General features: G+C 43.7%; 1 protein-coding gene across 1 annotated transcript in view; it reads left to right on the top strand.

Annotated features, from left to right (window-relative positions):
• Positions 1-3,985: 3,985 nt before the first annotated feature.
• The window catches only part of LOC122375266 (lysine-specific demethylase lid-like), a 55,515-nt gene continuing 41,890 nt past the window's right edge, over positions 3,986-17,610 (top strand). Inside the window, exons 1-2 of the mRNA XM_043354547.1 lie at positions 3,986-3,989; positions 5,370-5,530. Of these exons, the coding sequence (XP_043210482.1) occupies positions 3,986-3,989; positions 5,370-5,530 (165 nt within the window). The remainder of the gene's footprint in view (positions 3,990-5,369; positions 5,531-17,610) is intronic.

Genomic DNA, 17,610 nt, shown 5'->3' with positions numbered 1-17,610 from the left:
AGATTCTCCGTTTCGTGCAAATCTGAGGGCTCTGGGCTTGCTGATTTTCGTTATTTTGGCCGCACCAATAGTCAAGCGCCTTCAGTCAAAGGGCGTTCCTCCCTTATCAATGGACAACATTATCCGAGTGATCATTATGAATAAGACTTCAGATTCTCCGCAGAATGGTCAGACTTCCCAGGTGCTTTCTTCATGACGATCTTGGCGACGGTTGAGACGCAGGAGGACCATGCTGATTGGGGCTTATGCGTGACGCTACTTGTCCCTAAACTTCTTCCACCAGCGCTTGTTGGTGAAAACGGGGGCTTAGAAGTGTGAGGCAGCGTCCTTCCATGTGTTGCCACTTGCCAGCTTGGAGCATGCCAACAGCGCAACTACGAACCTCTCAACTGTAAAGCTAAACCTTCATGCTTAGGCGTTCAGTAAATGCGCCGTTCAATGGTTAAACAATTACCCATGCCAGTGAACCCCATTGGTAAAGGTCAGCTTTTCAGATAATCTCCGCTTCAGAGAAAGACTCAGGGACACAATTCGTTGAAAGGAACGCGATATTTAGGAGCACATTGGAAACACGCCAAGTTGCTTTAAATAAACGGTCGACGGAAGTCATCAAAACCTTCGTCGCATCCTATATAAGATTTTGTGGGGAGGGGAAGCGCGTGTGAGCTGAAATAATGAGAGAAAGAACATGATCTCTCAGAACGAGCTGAACTGTTAGCTGAGGTCTGGATTTTGAGTTCATTATTCTTGATAATTATTGGCTACGGTCGTTATTTGCAGGCTACGGTCGAATGGAAATCCGAACAATTGCACATATTCAAGATCATATCTGGTACGTAAATAAAATAGTTCGTGAAAACTGTACATGCACCAACAGGAGACACTCTGTGGCAAAGGTTGTTGGTATCGAAAGATCATTTCCTCGCGGTTTTGATATGTTTGTGCTTTGAAATATGACAAACCACTCCATTTTTGACTATGTAAGATACGCTTGGCAGCAAAAGCTGCCAGACCGGAAACGTACACTTCCGGTTTCGTGATCTGGCTAAAAATGCACATGTATTCCACTAAAGGGTGCCTGACAAACATATGTTAAAATCGCAGTGAAAGTCGACAAAAAAAGTTTTCGGCTCTAATGGGTTAAGCAAGCTAAAAAGTATATCATTCGACGCGCCTTGACGTGCTGAGTTCACTGGTGCTTTTCTTTTTGCTCTATCTGAATTAGATCAAAAGTTATAAGCGAAAAACTTTTGATCTGTTTTTAGCGAAATTTTTACATTTATACCCCCCAAAACCCCCCTAAATATTGACCTAGAGCAACTAAATTTGCACAGGGGCGAGAACTCCAGGGGGCCCACCTACCTACCAAATTTGGTGTTTCTAGGTGCCATAGGAGCCAATCGCGAGGGGGGGGGGGGGTCGCATCGACCCTCACCCCCCTGCCAGGCCGTGTTATGAAAAATGCCTTGCCAGGGCGAGGGTTAAGAGGCAAATCTGGAGCGAATAGCTTTCCCTCGGACACAAAATCCCAACACCACATAATAGACTGGCTGCTTAGGCCGTTTACAAGGCAGAAGCTCTCTTGAGGAAAACACTCCGCTACCCAGCGAATGTTTTGGCACGGAGCATGGTGAGCGTTTGGGATTTGCAAAATTTGCACAATGTGCTTCAGAAACAGACGGCCGACACATTCTGCTACGATATGATGCGAAAAATTTACCCCTGGCACTTCCCGTTTGTTCAGGAATGGGGTCGCTTTCAAAAGGAAAATTATGCTTTGGATGTCGGCGCCAATTTTCGTGAAGGAGTTGCTGCCAGATAATACCTAGAAAATACTCATGAATGGTGTCGATGCAAGCTGTCGGCTCTCAGGGAGAAGCAAATGTGGCCGTGAAGGCTCGTCAAACCTAAATCCGAGGCAGAAACTACGGGAGAATTCCCTGCAAAGACTTGAAAGCAGGCCACCTTTTATCAGCCTCCGGCAGCTGACGGAGCGACAAAAATCGGTATGGGCAAATATTTTTGGAACTACAGCAAAGGACTTGGTTTCTAACATTCCGAATTCGTTGTCAAAGCACGTATACTTTTGCCAATTTGTCAGGGAACTCAGATTTGTTTTTCAATAGAAAAACACAATTCTAAAGAATAGTGTTTTAACTATTGACAACAAACCTTCGGTTATTTGTCTAGTGTACACTAGTCTGTTTTAAAAGTACCGCTCAAAGTAACGGTGGATCCATCAAGCCTGACCGAGGAAGGGCCGTCTATAATCTGAAAGTTACCGAACCAATTGACCTGGGGGAATGGACGAGGATGTCAATGGATTCGATGACTCAAATTTAGCAGGCCCTTCCTCGGTCAGGCTTGATGGATCCACCGTTACTTTGTGCGGTACTATTACGACTGTACAGGGTGTCCCATAATTACCCAGACATTGTTAATTAGCGTATAAAACAAGGCAAACATGATTGCGCTTTTTTCTTTTTACCGTCCTATATAGTCAACTAGGGTGGCTGTGAAATAGCACATGCAACAGATACGCTTGTTACAAGATCAGCCGACAATGATGGAAAATGCCAGCCATTGCTGGTCTCAGTTGTTTTACGGGTCTCCCGAAACTGGGTGTAGGCCTGTTTTCTTTGACCTCTTGCCGGAGGATAATACGATCATATAAGATAAACTTGACATCAAAGTGTTCCCAGGCCATAAGTTATTATCCCCCAAAACAAAAATTTCTGCCTACGCCACTTTTGCTGCGTTTTTTACATCTGGAGTGGAGAAGCTCCATGTCTGAACAATGCGCAACCTTTGGCTTCCAACAGATTTGGTTTCCAAAACAAACCCGTTCATGGCCATTTGGTTCACGGCATCCAGTTTTCGCACTGGTAGAATATTACTGCAGTAGTACCCTGTGCTAACGGTTGTCTTTGGGCCATCATATCAAGCCCAATGAGTGCACGGTGGCTCAAAATGTCTCACAATTTGATTTTCGACGGGTGCCTGGCCGTCTCTGCTGTTGGGGCGTTGTAGCCATCTGACCTTCACACACGCCTTTTTCGGGCGGTTCAAATGACAGAATACCTTCGTTAGACCACAAAGTATGCTTTAATATACTTTTGTGTTGTATATGTTATGTTTTTGGGATGTATTGTAGAGATTTTCGCTGCTTTTCCCGTAGTTTTCGCATATTTTTCAGGCGAAGGACCCCAAATTCCAAAATTTTGTCGAAGATAGTGGTGCAAAGTAGACTGATGTTTTGTAAATAATCCTGATCTATTGTTTAGCTAGTTTTTAGCTATATCGGTGACGTTTGTTGTCTATGACAAACAACCAGTTGTTTGACAACTGGTGCATGGCCCTTTTTGGCCGAGCCCAAGCTTGTCAATCAGGTTTATCTCTTGCTCTCTCTGGCTTCGTTAGCTGATATAATTGCGCTTTGCTCAATCCTAACTGCTTGCAGATGAGCTGCTGAAGCTCTCCAGCAAAAACCATGCCGAAAGTCCGTTTACAAAGTTGAGAACGGGAGTTGATTCACCATGTTTGCCTATTAGTGGCTTAAGCTGAAAACGGAAAAGGACTACTCTTACTTGACTCTGGATAATAATTGATTCGAGTCGTTACCGGCCACCAAAAGCACACAGTCCCCAATCTCGATAGCTAAGGGATATCTGATAAAAGTATGATGCTTGTATATCATTAGAAGCGAGCGCAGTCGTACTTTTAGCCAGAAAATAAATGGCCGGGTAATTCTGGGACACCCTGTACACATAGGCATCAATGCGGTATATTTTGACTGGTTCTTATATGCTTTTCTGGCATGGAAAATGTGTCAACGAATTTTTGAGACACCCTGTACATATGGTTTCTCTTATTCTTATTATTCATACATGCCGAAAAAAAACAAAATGTCTAAAACTGCTATGATTATAGCCATTTGAAGGATTAAATATAGTGACTCTTCTTATGACGTAACATTATTACCAACATGTGTAGGTACTTGAAACTAGTCTAGGGTAAGATTTATGATGCATATCCATTTCTTCTACAGTAAGTATGAAAAGTCCCGTCTCTTTTTTTACGTGATAAGTCCCTTTTACGTAATAGAATGTTTGTGATTGCAAACCGATACAATTTGACCTTTTTAACCTTCCCGTGACGTCATAGCTCAAAGGAAAAAGGCCAACCAGGTTGCTGTGACGTACAGATGTACGAGTTGCCTTCATAGCTATTCAAATATCAAAGTTCGGCATGCCGTTCCATACCACGCGTCACGTTTGTGCCTAGTCGTAGGTGGAGGCCGACCCCTCTCGTGACGTCACTTGTCATCATCCATTCAGATGACTATCACGGGTCAAATCCATGAATTTTATCCTTTCCAGACTGATTTGAGAAATCTACATTATTTTTTATGACCGACTGCTAGTCGTAAATTGGACAGATTTGACCTCGTTTGACCTTTCTGTGACGTCATGGGTTAAAAATTGAGTCATTGATGCTGTTTATTGTGCATTAAAGAAAGAATTTAGCTCGAATGTTTGAATGGACGGCTTGTCAGAGGCGGAGCCCACGCTAAGCAGAGCTTGTTGCGTAGACCCGACCCCTATCGTCCGATCGCGCAATTCCTGGTAACGGGAGAATTTAAATGCCAAAGTTTAACGTGCCCTTCAAAGCCGGACACGTCCTGTCCGACTCAACTGACTCCGACTAGTTGCGACTGCTCCCACCAACCGCAGACCATGCCCGTCAGGAGTCTCAAATATCTTGCGCCGGAGCGATTCGAACCCGGGCTCTCACCACCGGGAGTCCAATGCTGTACCAACAGGCTCCGGTGCATCTCGATGACATCTTTCGAACACTGTTTTATTTTTTCTGATCCGACTGTTGGTTCCTGAGATACGACGGGGGGGGGGGGGGCTTTGACCTTCCCCACAGGGACTGAAACCTGCCAGACCTCGACGGGACGCGAGTTAAGGTGGTAGCTGAAAAATGTCTATTATAGTAAACTTTTCGTATTCTCCTAGCGGAGCCACTGTCTTGACACTGGAGCGATCCCCGATTGGGTTGTAGGCACAGTTGGAACAGGGGAGCGCTGACGGGGACGGGGAGCACAGGGGGGGGGGGGAGCGCTGACCCGTTGGACGCGGTGCCTGGTGTTGCCAGGCGGGCAAGGTGCTGTTGGACGCGGTACCTGGTGTTGCCAGGCGGGCAAGGTGCCGTTGGACGCGGTACCTGGTGTTGCCAGGCGGGCAAGGTGCCGTTGGACGCGGTGCCTGGTGTTGCCAGGCGGGCAAGGTGCCGTTGGACGCGGTGCCTGGTGTTGCCAGGTGGGCGAGTACTGACCCGTTGGACGCGGTGCCTTGTGTTGCCAGGTGGACCGGACGCCGTCTCCCAAAGCCGCCGCTGGAACCAGATCGCACACCGAATGGGCTTTCCCACGGCCAAACACCACCTCAGTTTTACGTTAAAACACCACTACGAGAAGATCCTTCAGCCTTATGATATCTTCAAGTCAGCACAGCCGGCCGGCGAGGTAGGTGGTACCTTACCAATTCCTTCTTCCCTGCCATAAAAATAATGGAACAAATTTGTTTTAGCGGTCAATATATTCTTCATGAATCTGAACACAGCGTGAGGCACGACACGAGCGGGTATGCTTGATTTAACCCAATTAACCCGCGCCGGGCCGGTGCTCGGTGCCAACCGTGCAGGGCCGGGGAGGGGGGGGGGTCTCAACACCCCCGACTAACTCGGCTCCTTGGTCATGTAGCGACACGCGGTAAGCGGCATTCGAACGAACGTCAAATATAATGGCAGAAATACTTTGGTCATGCTTTTTAGGTCTTAGGTCAGTTCAAAGGCAGGTCACCAGAGGCCATTAACCCGCGCCCCACTGGGGGGCCCCCTCCCGTTTTTCTGCAATAACTTCCAAACCGCTGGACGTATCGACGCGAAACTTTCAGTACCTTCGGCTGCATCAATTTGACACATTGTGTCAAAATATGAACTTCGTAGCTACCATAGGTCGGCCGGAAATGACGTCAGAGTTACGTCATGTTCGGCCGATTTCGACGCAAAACATTGAACCACGGCAATCGCTCCCAAGAGCTCAGTTTTTAACCTAGATCTAATTTCTTTGCATGATAGGACTCAGAACAGACCGCGCTATCAAACTGCTATCTCGGATTTTCAAAATTTCGAAAATTTAAAGGGACCCTCCCACCTTCAAAAAAGTCAATGAATTGGCCTGAAAGTGATGTCGCTCGGTTCAGAAAGAGCAAAAACGAATATCTACCAAATTTCACCGAAAAATATTCACCGGTTTTCAAGATATTAGACATTTACTTTTGTTTACTTTTTGGGGACCTCAGCTGTTCCTAGCGACTTCATTTTGGAAGTGCGGCGTTCGCGGCAGATGTTGCGCGCAAATAGCATATACCACCACTGCTTCACAAAGATGTTAGTATAAGGTTTTAAAATCGTTAGATCACCGCTGACGTCACAAATTCTAAGGGGGCATCTCAATGCATTAGCCCCTTAGAATCCGAAAACTGCAAGTTTGAAATTCCATATCTCCGAATTAAAGCATTTCTCGATGTTGTGAGTGCCCAAACCGTTATTTGCAGGCCATGGCCACCAATTTGACTATTTCAACTCAAAATTAATGTTAAGGTGGGATGGTCACTTGAAAAAAATTGATATCATAAAATTCAAATTTTATATTTTTTTTCAAAAAATTTTGACTTCGAAAAACCGGAACATCTGTGATAGAACACATGCCCATGACTAACTCCAGCAAGTTTTAGCTTAATATCTTCAAAAATGGCCAAGTTATACGCATTATTGCAAAAAATTCACAATTATAAATTTTTCAAATCAATTTTTTTTTCAGTACGTATTTGACATCGTACACCAATATAAATAGCACCATCGTGTTCCTGAGCTCAAACTGCATCCAATAGACATCTTTTTTGTTGAAACATTTTAACTTCAAAATTTGACCTTTTTTGACCTGAAAGTGACCTGACCTAAGCTAAATTCGACTCAAAATGACCTCGAATGACACAGACGACATCAAATTCGAAATCTATGGCCTAAATGGACCACAAAGCATGTGTCACGTGACCGACGCATGATATAATATTTCCGTGACCTGTGATGACCTGACCTTGACCTGAAAATCAAAGTACAAGTTTGGTACCCTCAGAGTATCTAGAGCATCTATTCACGAGTGTGTAAACCAAAAATTAGCCTGATCTGACTTGTAAGACGGCGGCCAGAGCCCAAAATGTGAACAAGCCAAAATGCTAATAATTTTTTCTTTGACCTGACCTGTGACGTCATCGGTGACCTCGAGGTCAATGAAATTAGGTTTCGCTAGACAATTTTTCCGGGGCTATCAGACGCCGTTTGAATTTTGACGATCGGCCCAGTAGTTTCGGAGTTACGATGGGGGCTATGGAGGCCCCCCCCCCAGTAGGGCGTGTTATACGCAGACCCCAGTGGGGCGCGGGTTAAAGGTCAAATTTTGTCAATTTCAACAATTTTTGTAACACACAACGCAAAACTCGGGAACCAATAGAGCTACAGCGCCTTGGAAAAGCGCATTTGAAAGCTCTTTCTGAGGTCTTTCGGAGAATTGTTTTTGGCCTCCAGAGGGCCAACAACTAAAAGATAGCTGTTTTATGTTGTTGAGCGCTTGTGCGAGGAACATAATACTACCTACATACGAGGAACATAATCATAAAAGCAGTTTTAGTATCACATAACATTTCCTCGTAAAATATAATTTAGCAAAAAGGATATATTGATATTGATATTTCGATCACAGATCTTCGTCGGAATTGCTAACCAAAGACAGAATAAGAATACATTTAATTCGTTCTATGAGAAAAAACACTTTTAAATGGCCTCCTTACAATGAAATACCGAAAGATGAAATAATGAAATAATTATTGATGATTTCGACCACAGGTCATTATCAAAATAAGCCAGACAGAACTTTGTCAGACACAATGGGAAGCTCACAATATCGGCAGAAAAATTCACATTTTCAAACATTTCACGTGAACACATTGCATATAGAGCTCACCTAAAATGCTGCTACAACTAACGAATGAAGTATATGTTATAAGGTTAAGTCCTATAGCCAAGACAAAGTTTAAGAATGTTCCCTATAATATCCCCCCCCCCCACACACACACCCCAGAATAAATGACAACAGTGATTTAACAATCCCACAATCATTTCTAGATACGTTTACAACAAGTATCAGTAGGTAGATGTGCCACATACTCGATATGCACGTCTAAGAATAGGCACCTAAGCGATGACATGTAGGTACTTGACACAGTCTAAAATATGAACCAGGAAGAGACATTTCTATTTAGGATTGGTTTTCGCTCGCGAATGTACAGGGATTCCATTATCTTTCGATTCGGGTGATCTTTGGCTTTGTGTAAAATTTCCACTGACAAAGGGTGGTCAGGTAAGGTCTCACCAGCATGACATGCTCTAAAATGTTCACCCAAGGGGGTGTCCCTAGTCGCGTTCTTTGCATTGAGCACATGCTCATTGAAACGTAATCTTACTGGACGCTTACACTCCCCTATGTACTGTACACGCTCATCAGTTGAAGTTGAAGTGCATAGGTTGCAAGTGACGCAGTAAACCACCCCTGGTGTGGTACACTTGCCCTCGATTCCTGAACTGCATGCATTGCATCTACGCCTGCCAGACGGGCACTCAGGACGCGTCAGGTCAGATTTGATCAGAGTATGTCTTAGGGTGTTTTTACTAGTCCATGCCACTTTTACGTTGAGTTTCGATTGTCTGGCTATGTTATTTATCTTTGCACAGAGGGTCTCGTCGACATAAGGTAAGGAAAGGTAACCATCAACGTCACTTCGAGTTTGTCGCTGCCCCTGCTGCTGCTGCTGCTGCTGGTGGTGGTGGTGCTGCTGCTGCTGTTGCTGTTGCTGCTGCTGCTCAGGCGGTGGTGGCGGCGGAAGCGGTGGAGACGGCTCCTGTGCCTGCTGCTGTAGCCGAGGACCTGGCTGCGCCGGTGACTGCTGCTGCTGCCGTGGCTGCTGCTGCTCCTGTGGTCGCCGCTGATCCTGTTGGGGCCGAGCGCGTCCAGAATTGCGCTGTTGTCGCATTATTTTAGTCCGTTGTCTTGACACTTCCCTTCTAACCTATGCACTTCAACTTCAACTGATGAGCGTGTACAGTACATAGGGGAGTGTAAGCGTCCAGTAAGATTACGTTTCAATGAGCATGTGCTCAATGCAAAGAACGCGACTAGGGACACCCCCTTGGGTGAACATTTTAGAGCATGTCATGCTGGTGAGACCTTACCTGACCACCCTTTGTCAGTGGAAATTTTACACAAAGCCAAAGATCACCCGAATCGAAAGATAATGGAATCCCTGTACATTCGCGAGCGAAAACCAATCCTAAATAGAAATGTCTCTTCCTGGTTCATATTTTAGACTGTGTCAAGTACCTACATGTCATCGCTTAGGTGCCTATTCTTAGACGTGCATATCGAGTATGTGGCACATCTACCTACTGATACTTGTTGTAAACGTATCTAGAAATGATTGTGGGATTGTTAAATCACTGTTGTCATTTATTCTGGTGTGTGTGTGTGTGTGGGGGGGGGGGGATATTATAGGGAACATTCTTAAACTTTGTCTTGGCTATAGGACTTAACCTTATAACATATACTTCATTCGTTAGTTGTAGCAGCATTTTAGGTGAGCTCTATATGCAATGTGTTCACGTGAAATGTTTGAAAATGTGAATTTTTCTGCCGATATTGTGAGCTTCCCATTGTGTCTGACAAAGTTCTGTCTGGCTTATTTTGATAATGACCTGTGGTCGAAATCATCAATAATTATTTCATTATTTCATCTTTCGGTATTTCATTGTAAGGAGGCCATTTAAAAGTGTTTTTTCTCATAGAACTTATACCTATGCCTTACATACAGCAAGTGCTTCAACAAGTACATTTAATTCGTATATAATGTAAGATAAAAACACCAAAACCACCCAACGTTTCGTGTTATTCACTTTTTCAAGGGTGATATGACACATTTTACCTACAGAGTCAAGTACGTTTTTTCGGTTTCGTTCGAATATAGCGCGGGCACTTTTTCACAAATTTCCTCTGACTTGGGTTGGGTGACTTGGGTAGGGGTCTCAAAACACGGGTCCGTGAACACAGGGGGGATTTACGCAATCACAGACTTTCTAATGCATTTGTTATTCACGCTGAGAAAGAAGGGCATTTACCTGATTGGACGCGGGCTACACATGTGGATCAAAACTTTTCTAAAACCCAACGGAGAATTATAGAAGCGGCGTTTATTGCGAAAGGTGATGTTTTGAACACCTCGAGTGGATTCTTTAGACTAGCTTCGGTGTCTGCTCTGTTGGCTAGGAAAGACGTTAATTTGTAGTATGTGTGTACGTATGTATCAATATGTCATGCAAGTCAGAGGAAATTTGTGAAAAAGTGCCCGCGCTATATTCGAACGAAACCGAAAAAACGTACTTGACTCTGTAGGTAAAATGTGTCATATCATGGTAACCTTAAGAGCAGTATAAAACTCACAAGCAAGTAAGTTACTGAGTTTGTCATAAACTATTATATAGAAAACTTGTTTACCAACATACCTGTTCGTGAAACTATCGATATCTGTATCAATTATGTCTTCAATGGAAAGGATTCTGTTGTCAAGTTCACCAAAAACCTTTTTAGACTTATGTTAGAAACAGCGACCCTCAATTCTTACTTTCTTTTCAATGGTGACCTGTTCAAACAGACAGACGGCGTCGGTATGGGCCTGCCGCTTGGACCGACCTTCGCCAACATCTTCCTCTGTTTTCATGAACAGAAGTGGTTACGCGACTGTCCCGTGGCGTTTCGACCTGTTCACTACAGAAGATACGTAGATGATTGCTTTATCATCTTCAGAGACGAGACTCATATAGATCATTTTCTTACTTACCTGAACAGTCAGCACACCAAAATCCGTTTTACAAAAGAGATCGAAAATAATGGCTGTCTGTCATTTCTTGACCTGAACGTAGTGCGTCGAAACAACCGCCTTCAGATGTCCGTTTTCCGAAAGCCCACTTTTACAGGCTTGGGATTGAGCTTTTTCAGTTTTATCCCACAAACCGTCAAAAGGGCAATAGTTTATTCGGCTGTGACTCGTGCCTTCCGCCTTTGCTCCAATTACAAATTGATTGATATAGAGCTGAACTTCATCAGAGATTTCTTCCAAAAGAACGGCTACCCCAAGCAGTTTATTGAAACAATTATCCGGACAGTGCTCGACAAGATGTTCAATAAGCGCAGTATGACTGCACCAACAGTTCCAAAGTTGGAGAAGTATTTTGTCCTCCCATATCTAGGTAAGGGTTCGATCAATATGCAAAATGAGCTAACTGAGATGTTTAAGAAGTTTTACCCATACCTAAGCCCCAAGATAGTTCTCAGGAATAGATTTACCATTGGAAGTCTCTTTAAATTCAAAGACAATGTCCCTATGTGCATCCGCTCTGGTGTAGTGTACCAGTTTCGTTGTTCCTCGTGCGAGGAATCGTACATAGGTTCCACCTATGTACGCTTGTACACCAGGGTATGTGAACATAAGGGCATTTCTGACCGCACTGGTAATATTCTAACAACTCCAAAACAATCGTCCATTCGCGATCACAGTCACACATGTGACACCCCTGTCTCCTTCAACGATTTCACCATTTTAGGCAGCGAGCCATCACATTCTCTCAGGATCTTGGAATCACTTTTCATCCATCAACTGAAGCCAAGGCTTAATGGCACAACATCGGCATATCCCCTGTCTGTTGTCAGGTAACCTTGCTTACAATGTGTAGCTCTTCATGTTATTGACCTTTTATCGATCGCGCCCTGTAGGACCACATGTATGTTTAGCGTGTGCACCAACTGTATATGTGTGTATTTATTATTGTGCTGTTTGTCCGTTACCACTGACACTTGTGAAGTGTACCACTGATGATGTTTCTTGTATGAAACGAAACCGGTTTGGAATGAACGAACATTTACGATATAATAGTTTGTGTCATATCACCCTTGAAAAAGTGAATAACACGAAACGTTGGGTGGTTTTGGTGTTTTTATCTTACATTATATACGAATTAATTTGTCCAATTCAAATAATCAAGAATACATTTCTTGTGTGTTCTTTTCAAGTATGTGTGATGCAGACTGCAGTCTTGCAATGCAATCCAGCCATCCAAGAAACTTTGCGCGAGACGTTTTCTTGGATGGTTTTCTTCGTTTTCTTGGATAGCTTGATTTCATCGAGGGCTTCTGTTTTAAAGAAAATTTGTAAGCTTTGCTGAACTGTTAAGTAGGTAATTAGAACTGCCAGTATTTCAGTATCTAACGTGTAGTTATTGTTACTGTATTTTATTTATGCATATTTCGGCCTTTTTTAAGCAGATAACGAACGATATTAACACGCGCAACGACGGGGGCGGGGCGGATATCCGCCCCCCCCCTGAGGTTTTTCGCGGATAGCGGGAAAACCGCGGCGCGAAATTTGGTACGACTATTCTCTCATCAATTTTACACATGTTGTGCAAGTTTGAACCTCCTAACTTTTAAGGTCAGGTCACCAGGTCACTTTGAATGACCCAACCTCAAGTCACTTTTTTGCAACTTTGTCACCGTGCCAGAGCTACAGTAGATGTCGGAGGCCTTTGAAAGTCGCAGGATGTTATTAGTTCATTAGTAGCTACAATTTGTATATCTCGGAATTTTGATGTCGTGACCTAAGGTCAGGTCAATTTCGCGACCTCCCCATTATAAGTCAATAGAGGAAAAATCAACTCCCTGTTTTTACCACTAAAACGGGTCTGAATGGCCCCATATACCATACATGACTTCATATACGATCAACCTTCACTACCTTGATGTCTGTTTTGCTGTTGGGCAGCTGTAAGGTCATGTGACGTCATCAAAGGTCACCAAAGTTTTTTTGCCAATAACTCGGTACAGGAACAAGATACAGCCGCGCGGATGGTCTCATTGAGTTCAGCTCGTCAAGACGCATCGAATGATATACATGATGACCTCGAGGTCACGTGACTGAGGGGGCGTTCCACGACAAATCGACAAATAAAAAATTAAATTTGCACCCTCATATTTTATTCTTCGTTGAAAACTGGTGTAAGGGGTTGTGATGGGCGGGGAAGCCAGCTGCGGCAAGGATTTTTTTCTTCGAACAACGGTTTCCGAGATATAGCCTCGGGCAATTCCTGGAGTTCGCGCTGCAGCCCTATGTTTGGCGGCCTATAACTCAGAAACTATTGGTTTTTTACGATAAAAACTTTATATGGTTCAACACACAATCAACCAACAAACATTTTTGCTATCTCGGATTTTCAATTTTTGAAAATTTTGATCACGTGACCTTTTGTCCTATTTTTCGAAGAGTGACCTTGATATTTTCCCCACTGAAAGTTGCAATTTTGTCTGATGACGATTAAAGCCTTATCAATTGTCATTCATATGCGATAATAAAAAAGTGGTTATCGCCCTGCGTTGACCTCAGGTCAGGTCATTTTTATGACCAGTCCATTATTACGAGCGGGAGCGACAGCGAGACCTCGAGAATAAAGCAAGATAGCGACAAGCAGTAAACGGTTAAGTGTACACACGGATAAGGTCTATAATTTTTACTGAGGTTATTTTCAGGTCAGGTCAAAGATGACGTCACAGGAGCCAAAAGGAAGTCAAAATAGCGGCACTATACATATATATGAAGTTTTTCTCAAATAACTTTCAAGGTATCCCAGCTAGGAACAAACTAATGTCACCATCGTGATCCTCTCGTCGATCCGCATCGAAACATATGTATGTTGACCTCGAAAGGTCGAAAGGTCAAAAGTTGACCTTAGATCACGTGACCTAAGGTCAACTTTTGACCTTTCGACCTTTCGAGGTCAAAATACATATGTTTCGATGCGGATCGACGAGAGGATCACGATGGTGCTATTAGTTTGTTCCTAGTTGGGATACCTTGAAAGTTATTCGAGAAAAACTTCATATATATGTATAGTGCCGCTATTTTGACTTCCTTTTAGCTCCTGTGACGTCATCTTTGACCTGACCTGAAAATGACCTCAGTAAAAATTATAGACCTTATCCGTGTGTACCCTTTACCGTTTACCGCTTGTCGCTATCTTGCTTTATTCTCGAGATCTCGCTGTCGCTCCCGCTCGTAATAATGGACAGGTCATAAAAATGACCTGACCTGAGGTCAACGCAGGGCGATAACCACTTTTTTATTATCGCATATGAATGACACTTGATAAGGCTTTAATCGTCATCAGACAAAATTGCAACTTTCAGTGGGGAAAATATCAAGGTCACTCTTCGAAAAATAGGACAAAAGGTCACGTGATCAAAATTTTCAAAAATTGAAAATCCGAGATAGCAAAAATGTTTGTTGGTTGATTGTGTGTTGAACCATATAAAGTTTTTATCGTAAAAAACGAATAGTTTCTGAGTTATAGGCCGCCAAACATAGGGCTGCAGCGCGAACTCCAGGAATTGCCCGAGGCTATATCTCGGAAACCGTTGTTCGAAGAAAAAAATCCTTGCCACAGCTGGCTTCCCCGCCCATCACAACCCATTAGACCAATTTTAAGCAAAAAATAAAATATGAGGGTGCAGGGCACTTGTCGATTTGTCGTGGAACGCCCCTGAGGTCAACCTTTGACCTTGACCTTTCGAGGTCAACATATATATCATTCGATGCATATTGACGAGAGGATCACGATGATGCCCTTAGTTTGTTCCTATCTTGACTAATTCGAAAGTTATTCGAGAAAAAACTCTCCATATCTAGCGCCTCCATTTTGACTTTTTCGACCCCTGTGACGTCATCTTTGACCTGACCTGAAAATGACCTTAGTAAATTGTAGACTTTGTCCGTGCGTATCCGATGCCGTTTACCGCTTGTCGCTATCTTGCTTCGTTCTCGAGATCTCAGGGGGGTGGGGGGCGGTCATCCGCCCCCCCCCCCCCCGTCGGTACGAAGTTGGCGCAGACCCCCGTCGGTGCGCGGGTGAAGAAACATACAGGAAATAATATCTAGGACTCTACCGGCTCTACCGCGACGAAATATTTCTATCTCGAGTTTTCAAAGTATTTCATGCACGAGGCCTTAAAACTCTGGATATAAATATTTCGTTTTCGCGGTATCGTCCAAGAATGTATATTCCTGTATGTGTGATGCAGTCTTGCAATGCAATCCAGCCATCCAAGAAACTTTGCGCGAGACGTTTTCTTGGATGGTTTTCTTGGATAGCTTGATTTCATCGAGGGCTTCTGTTTTAAAGAAAATTTGTAAGCTTTGCTGAACTGTTAAGTAGGTAATTAGAACTGCCAGTATTTCAGTATCTAACGTGTAGTTATTGTTACTGTATTTTAGTTATGCATATTTCGGCCTTTTTTAAGCAGATAACGAACGATATTAACACGCGCAACGACGGGGGGGGGGCGGATATCCGCCCCCCCTGAGGTTTTTCGCGGATAGCGGGAAAACCGCGGCGCGAAATTTGGTACGACTATTCTCTCATCAATTTTACACATGTTGTGCAAGTTTGAACCTCCTAACTTTTAAGGTCAGGTCACCAGGTCACTTTGAATGACCCAACCTCAAGTCACTTTTTTTGCAACTTTGTCACCGTGCCAGAGCTACAGTAGATGTCGGAGGCCTTTGAAAGTCGCAGGATGTTATTAGGTCATTAGTAGCTACAATTTGTATATCTCGGAATTTTGATTTCGGTGACCTAAGGTCAGGTCAATTTCGCGACCTCCCCATTATAAGTCAATAGGGGAAAAATCAACTCCCCGTTTTTACCACTAAAACGGGTCGGAATGGCCCCATATACCATACATGACTTCATTTACGATCAACCTTCACTACCTTGAGGTCTGTTTTGCTGTTGGGCAGCTGTAAGGTCATGTGACGTCATCAAAGGTCACCAGCGGTTTTTTGCCAATAACTCGGTACAGGAACAAGTTACAGCCGCGCGGATGGTCTCATGGTGTTCAGCTCGTCAAGACGCATCGAATGATATACATGATGACCTCGAGGTCACGTGACCTTGACCTTTCGAGGTCAACATATATATATCATTCGATGCGTATTGACGAGAGGATCACGATGATGCCCTTAGTTTGTTCCTATCTTGACTAATTCGAAAGTTATTCGAGAAAAACTCTCTCCATATCTAGCGCCTCCATTTTGACTTTTTCGACCCCTGTGACGTCATCTTTGACCTGACCTGAAAATGACCTTAGTAAATTGTAGACCTTGTCCGTGCGTATCCGATGCCGTTTACCGCTTGTCGCTATCTTGCTTCGTTCTCGAGATCTCAGGGGGGGGGGCGGTCATCCGCCCCCCCCCGTCGGTACGAAGTTGGCGCAGACCCCCGTCGGTGCGCGGGTTAAGAAACATACAGGAAATAATATCTAGGACTCTACCGGCTCTACCGCGACGAAATATTTCTATCTCGAGTTTTCAAAGTATTTCATGCACTCGGCTAAGGCCTCGTGCATGGAATCCTTTGAAAACTCTGGATATAAATATTCCGTTTTCGCGGTATCGTCCAAGAATGTATATTCTTTATCTCCTATTTCACTATTCGCTATCACAAGCAATGAACTCTAAAGTACATCCATTTTACAAATTATGATAACTTTTTGTCGACATACGAATACACGTAACTGATTTTTTTAAAGCCTAATTAACAACCTTCTTACATAAGAAAAATACAAATCAAAATCCTGAATTGGCGCACTGCATGCTAACACTCATCTACATATACGAGACAGATACATCCAGTGACACACATCCATACACTTACATAATAGGCCAAGACGATACATTCGAGTTCAGTTCCGGTCTGCGTTTTCTAATCAAAATAGGCTCTGCGATTTTGCGATGTGGTGATCTATTGCCCTTTATAGCACTGACACACTTATGCTAGAAGGAATGTCCCTGGCATCTGGATGAGCATTTCCAAATTGATCACCCATAGGGGTGTCCGGTTTGTTGCCAATGGCGTCTCTTACATGCTCATTGTACAGTCCACAGCAGAAGTAATGTGTGGTTTCAGTCATGGGTATGTTCTGCTTCTGAAGCCTAGGAACGATTAGCCAGACTGCAACGAGTCTTTAAATGTAGCTTACATGTATCTTCACCCTTGCAGCCACAACTTTATCTATTGACGTCTTCTTTTCAATCAGTCCGCATTTAAAAATCGTCGGTCAAAGCCATCCGTTGAGATTGGCAAAATCACACATTACTTTAGCGGTGGGCTGTACCTAAGCCGTATCGGGCGTTTCGTTTCTCCTATGTATTGTGCATTAGTCGTTGCTGCACTACAAAGTTCCTACATGTTATCATGTAGACTACATTCTTTTGTGTACACTGGCCTGTGAACCCACAATTGCACAAATTACACCTATTACCCCCTGGACAACGAGGTTTGCTAAATGCTGAACGAACTAAACGTTTTTTAACTTATGTGCAGACGCCACAA

This window comes from Amphibalanus amphitrite, unplaced genomic scaffold (assembly GCF_019059575.1).
Source record: "Amphibalanus amphitrite isolate SeventyFive unplaced genomic scaffold, NRLGWU_Aamphi_draft 001806F_arrow, whole genome shotgun sequence".
NCBI lineage: Eukaryota > Metazoa > Arthropoda > Thecostraca > Balanomorpha > Balanidae > Amphibalanus > Amphibalanus amphitrite.
The sequence above is the reverse complement of the archived record's forward strand: the minus strand, read 5'-3'. Positions and strand labels throughout refer to the sequence as shown.